At 47.7% G+C, this 6,037-nt stretch overlaps 2 protein-coding genes across 2 annotated transcripts in view; one reads left to right on the forward strand and one right to left on the reverse strand.

Annotated features, from left to right (window-relative positions):
* The window catches only part of AIMP2 (aminoacyl tRNA synthetase complex interacting multifunctional protein 2), an 8,911-nt gene extending 6,310 nt beyond the window's left edge, over nucleotides 1-2,601 (reverse strand). The window contains exon 1 of the mRNA XM_004705554.2: nucleotides 2,386-2,601. Coding sequence (XP_004705611.1) covers nucleotides 2,386-2,520 — 135 coding nt within the window. The 5' untranslated portion in view covers nucleotides 2,521-2,601. The remainder of the gene's footprint in view (nucleotides 1-2,385) is intronic.
* Nucleotides 2,602-2,784: 183 nt separating this feature from the next.
* The window catches only part of PMS2 (PMS1 homolog 2, mismatch repair system component), a 24,779-nt gene continuing 21,526 nt past the window's right edge, over nucleotides 2,785-6,037 (forward strand). Inside the window, exons 1-2 of the mRNA XM_004705553.2 lie at nucleotides 2,785-2,866; nucleotides 5,152-5,291. Of these exons, the coding sequence (XP_004705610.1) occupies nucleotides 2,844-2,866; nucleotides 5,152-5,291 (163 nt within the window). The 5' untranslated portion in view covers nucleotides 2,785-2,843. The remainder of the gene's footprint in view (nucleotides 2,867-5,151; nucleotides 5,292-6,037) is intronic.

Consider the following 6,037-nt stretch of genomic DNA (forward strand, 5'->3'; position numbering starts at 1 on the left):
GGAGTGGGGGGAGAGGGGAAAAATGAGGAGCTGATTCTAGGGGCTTAAGTGGAGAGCAAATGTTTTGAGAATGATGAGGGCAATGAATGTATAAATGTGCTTTACACAATTGATGTATTTATGGATTGTGGTAAGAGTTGTATAAGATCCTAATAAAATGATTAAAAATAATAATAATAAAGCAGAAAAGGCCGGGGTTGGAGGTGGCAGCCACAGGAACCCAGTTTAATAATTGACACTAACATACGAGACCAAATAATGTTCAGGGGGGTCAGATAACCAGCCACTCACATCATTTTCCAGGCAGAACAGGTGACTGTTGCGTAGAACAAAGGAAGATAAAGAGTTCAGTATGCCAAAGATGTAACTAGGTGCTAAGTAGAAATCAGTGTGAATGTAAGATAGGTGACCGGTAGGGAGACTCAAGTTCCTTAACTATTGTCCTCCTGTCCAATTTCTCAACCACTGCTCTGTGTGCACAGTCTTTGTACAAATGGCAGGAGGGGCCCTGCCCACCAGGGGCAAAAATGACCCCTCCGATTTCCAAAACCAGTGGCAGAGCCACTGGATAGTGTTTACCATAAGCAGTTTTTCTCTGCTAACCATGCGATCAGCAGCTCAAAACCACCAGCCATTCCATGGGAGAAAGAAGAGGCTTTCAGTGTGGGAAACCCACAGGGGCAGTTCTATCCTGTCCTATAGGGTCACTAGGAGCCACAATTGACTCAATGGCAGCGAGCTTGGCTTTTTGGTGTTCTGTGATGAAGCAACAATTACATCATTTGGTTTCAAAAGAACCTCACCACTTCCCTTCCAATCTAGGCAGAGAACCATTCCGATAAGGAGAAGGATGACACTCCACAGGAAACCTGACCAATGAAAGTGAAAGTTCGTGATAAAGCTGCAGTCATAAATGGGCAGGCGGTCTCTCCAGCTGGGAATCTGCTAAGGGACTCAAAGACATGAGCAGGTACTTCACAAAAGGGACAATCAACGTGGCCAATACATAAAAGGGCTCAGCTTATCTAGATGAGAGGAATGTAACAACGTCCCCTTAGGATACCACTACACACCAACCAGCTCTGGCGAAGATCGCAAGCAACAGGAATTCTCAGTGGGGTTGTGGGTGACAGATCAGGCTGCTCGCTCTGCAAAATCAGCAGGTTGAAACCCCAAACCAAGTGCTGCTCTCTGGGACAGAAGAGGCTTTCCATTGCCATAAAGAGTTACAGTCTCGGAAACCCACTGGGGCAGTTCGACTCTGCCCTACGGGGTTGCTCTGAGTCAGAATGGGTTCAGTGACAGGGAGCTGGTGTTTTTTACTGGTGAGAACATAACCCGCTATATGCCATTTGGAGAAAGTTTCTCTAAGAGTTAAAGATAGACCTGCCCGGGGAGCCAGCAGCAATTTCATTCCTTAGTATATACCCTATGCCTGCACATACACCCCAATCATGTACAAGCATATCCACTGCAGAATTATTCATTAACAGCATAACATGGAAAATAACTGTCCACCTAAGTTGCAGAACACATAAGTGGTCGGGTAGTCATGCAATGGAGCATGAGGGGTTGAAAAAGGGTGGGGGCTGTAATATGGTTGCTAAATGTAATGAAAAGCCAAATAACCAAATACATGCTGTGTGATTCCATTTCCATAAGACTGAAAATCAAGAAAGGCTGTATGTTTAGTGATAGACTTCAGTGGCAAACTCATAGTGGAAAAACAAGGGCATAATTACCACAAAAATCATGACAGTGGTGACCTTTGGGTGGGGTTGGGGGTGCTGTTTGTAAGTGTAAAGGGTGGGGCGATTCAGGAATGCTCAATGTTAGGTGTTTTGAGCTGCCTAATGGTTAAACTCAAGTTCACTTTATTAATTCACTCGAATGAACATTTGTCTTAGTCGTTTTTGCTGAGGAAAAGTTCATGGTCAAACAGTGTAAGTTGTCATTGACTGGAAAAAGACACTAGAAATCACTGGCTTGGGGGGACAAGCTAGCTAGGTCTCTCAGAGGCCAGCTGGCCTGGGAAGCTAGTTGGCGACCGTGCCCTTTCTGAGCCTCGTGGGAACTGACCTCCCAGACTGGTCCATCAGGGTCTGACCATCAGGATCTGACCGTCAAGAACCGCATGAACACTGGGATCTGAGTGACGGGGCCTGATCGTCAGGATAAGAGTGAACACCAGGACCTGACCGTCGGGATCGGAGTGGACATCAGGGTCTGACCGACGGGGCCTGACTGTCAGGATCTGAAGGAACGTCGCGACCCGACAGCCCCCTCCCAGGGTGGGCGCCCGGAGGGCTGGGGGGCGGCGCCGGGCCGGAGCGCCTGCGCACTAGGCGGGGTGGAGCTGGGAGAGGCCGCGCCGTTGGCTCCTACCTGCACGTGGGCCGCGTCGGGCGCAGGGCAGCTGCTCCGGCCGTGCACGTTAGGGAGTCGGTACATGCAGGTTGGCAGCTCCACGTGGAGCGGTGCGCCGCCCCCGTGATAGGGCTTTACCTGGTACATCGGCATCGCGGGACCCCGAGGAGGGAAGATGGAGGGTAAGGGGACACGCACACGCTCAAACCGGCCAAGGCCGCGAAGGACTGCGGGCTGTTGGGAAGAGCTCCGTCCGGCAATTCTAATTGGTCGGGACCCTTCTGAAGTCACGGACTCAACTTTGAGACATCCAATCAACAGAAAGGAAAGACCGGATGTTCTTTGCCTCCCAGGGCGGAAGGGGCGGGACCGGAGAGTCGAGGGAGCCAATGGGCAACCTGGGAGCCGGGCTCCTGCGGAAACCGAGTTGGCGGGAGCCCTGAGGCTGTCCAGGAGGCTGGTGGGGCTCTGGATTCATGGAGCCAGCTGAGGGGTCCAGGTGAGCGGGGTGCTAGTGTCCCTCCGGTCGCCGTAACTAAGGGTCAGCGCGTCCTGGGCCCCCGGAAAAGAGGAGGAAGTGCCGGACGCGCTGGGCATTTGGCACCTGGCGGTCCGGGTCCCGGGCACGGAATGGACGCTCTGAGGCGCTGGGTCCGGCCAGCCCCCAGGTACATAGCTGTGATCGTGAATCCAAGCCGGCCGAATTAAATTATTTTAAATTTATTTTTAAAAACCCCTCATTGTGTTTTTGGTGAAGATGCACATCCACGTAAGTTCCCATTACTAACAATTTCTACACAAGTTGTTCCGGGGCGTGTGTACGTTCACTTTTGCTTCAAAGCCTCGGTTGACCGTCCTGGTTCATGGAACTGACCTTTAAGAAGGATCATAGTCATGGTCGTTCGTTTTGGACCCAATTGCTTATGTAGACACGTGGATTTATGTATTTTTAAACCTGGTCTGTCTGTCTACCTTCTTGACCTCCTCTTTTTCTAAGGCTAGCTTTTGCTCTGCTTCAGGGCACACGTGAATTTGCATAGTGGCACCATTTTTTAGAACAAAACACCCATCACTTCTCTATTTCTTTGAATGTGCAATTTTTCTGCTTACTAAAATTCAGACCAAACTCAGGGAGTCAATTCTGACTCATAGGGACCCGGTGGCATAGGTAGAACGGCCTCTGTGAGTTTCTGAGGCAGGAAGACTTGGGGTACCCAGGTCGCACAGGAAGGAGCCCTGGTTGGTGAAGTGGGTTATACGTTAAGCTGCTAACCTCAAAGCCAGCGGTTGGAAACCACCAGCCACCTCACAGGAGAAAGCCGAGGCTTTCTACTCCCGTAAAGATGAGCAGTCTGAGAAACCCTAAGGAGCAGTTCTATTCTGTTTTAAAGGGTCACTGTGACAGCCAATTTTATATCCACTCTATGTCAATGTTCTAGCCCACTTCTCAAAGAAAAAAAATCAGAACTAAACCTTTAGCCAATAATGTGTTGCCAGCAAAATTCATTTTTAGAAATATTTGTTTCCATTTTTATAAAGTCATCTGAGATTTCCCCTAAGGGAAACTTAATGACATTCCTTGCAAGGTAGAGTGAAAGGTAGAATTGTGTTCCTTCAATTTGGAAGGGTTTACTAGGGCTCTCCGGTGGGTCAGGGAGCCTTCGTGGAGTAGTAAAGCGAAAGATTGGCTGTTCAGACTCAACAACCACTGTGCAGAGACCCATGTACAACAGAATGAAACACTGCCCCATCCTGTGCCATCTCATGATCATCGTCACATTTGAGCCCCTTGCTGGAGCCACCATGGCCATCCACATCCCTTCAAAGACCTTCCGCTTTTTTGCCAACTCTACTTCAGCATGATGTCATTCTCGCTAGTTGCTTCTGATAACACATCTAAGTACCAGAGAAGTCTTGCCATGCTTGCTTCTCAGGTAGAGCGGTTCTCAACCTGGGGGTCGAAGGACCCGTTGCACAGGGGTCACCACCACATGAGGAGCAGTAGGAAAGGGCCGCGGCATGAGGAAAGTTGAGAACCACTGCTCTAAGGAGCATTGTGTTCTGACCGCCCTTCCAGGAGGAGGTTTTGTTTATTTCTCTGGCACTCCTTGGAAACCCAGTGGGGCAGTTACATCCTGTTTTTGAAGGGTGACTGTGAGTCAGAATCAACTTAACAGCAATGGATTTGATTTGCATTGTGTGTTAGTTGTTGTGGGAAATAGATTGCTCCCCAGAGAGCATCCTCTTGTGTTGTATTCTGCCTGAGGTGTCAAGCCACTTTCTAGAAATTGCTAGATGAATGAACATACAGAATAGGTTCTACTGCTCTACTACCAAGTTGGAGGGGTATCCCAGTATAATGAGATGTTAATTATCTCATGGATTTGATGTGTCTATTGACAGATGTTTAAAGATAGTAGAACACGTTTATAGTCAGGAATATGGCAAATAATTGTTCAGGGCTGCAAAGAGTTAGTGGGAAAATGGAACTAAATGATAATGGACATTTCCCACAAATTTTTGAAAACCCTATTGTATGTCAGTATAACAACTGAGTAAGCTAAACCTGTTACCATTAACAGCTCAAACATAGCACCAATTGTGAGATCATGAGGAACCAGGCAGTGTTATGCCCTGTGGTGCATGGGATCGCTATGGTTCGGAACCAACTGGGTAGCGCCTAACGATGGTATCACCATTAGCAGGTGAATCATTTCCCACAGATAAACTGGTGGTGAAAATACATAATTGTGTATGTGTTTATTTCTTACTGCTTTTTTTTAGTACAGAACTTTCGAAGGCCATCAGACCTATCGATCGGAAGTCGGTTCATCAGATTTGTTCCGGGCAGGTGGTGCTGAGTCTGAGCACCGCTGTGAAAGAGTTGGTGGAAAACAGTGTGGATGCTGGTGCCACTAGCGTTGGTGAGTCGTGAGGGTGTCTACCCTCGTGAAATAATCACCTGGTGCCGTTTTATTCAAGGAGTATCTGTGAGTGTAATAAGAGTGTTGATAAACCAATGGTTGATTATTATTTTAAACTTACCACACATCATGTGCCTCTGAAGGTCCCTGAGTGGCACCATTGGTGTTTTTCTACCAATCTTAAAGGTGGTGGATCCAACCCACCAAGCTTTGCTGAGGAAGAGAGACCTGGTACTCTGTTTCCATGAAGACTACAACCAAGAAAACCCTATGGAGCAGTTCTACCTTGCAGCACACGGGGTTGTCATGAGTCAGAATTGACTTGATGCCTACCAGTTTGGTTTGGATTTTTATCTGCCTGGTATTTAACTGTTGGAGTTACTATGTTTCATCAGGTCAATTCCAACTCACAGTGACCCCGAGAGATAGTCGCAGTGCCCGAAGGGTTTCCTAGGCTGAAATCTGATGGTTTGCAGATTGCTGGGACTCTTTTTAACCAGGAGAGGCTGGTAGGCTTGAACTCAGGCCTGTTAGCAGCTGAGCACTTAGCCATTGGGCCACATCGGTTCCTTAGTAATTATCTGACTAATAGTAATACTAATCATAGCAGTTAAATTTTACTGTGTTATATTGCTACTCTGTGCCTTGTTGGCTTTATGCTAAGAGTATCCATGCTTTATGCTAAGAGTATCCATGCTTTATGCTAAGAGTATCCATGCTTTATGCTAAGAGTATCCATGCTTTAT

This window comes from Echinops telfairi, unplaced genomic scaffold (assembly GCF_000313985.2).
Source record: "Echinops telfairi isolate 266 unplaced genomic scaffold, ASM31398v2 ScPeMD7_5;HRSCAF=22, whole genome shotgun sequence".
In the NCBI taxonomy this organism is placed as follows: domain Eukaryota; kingdom Metazoa; phylum Chordata; class Mammalia; order Afrosoricida; family Tenrecidae; genus Echinops; species Echinops telfairi.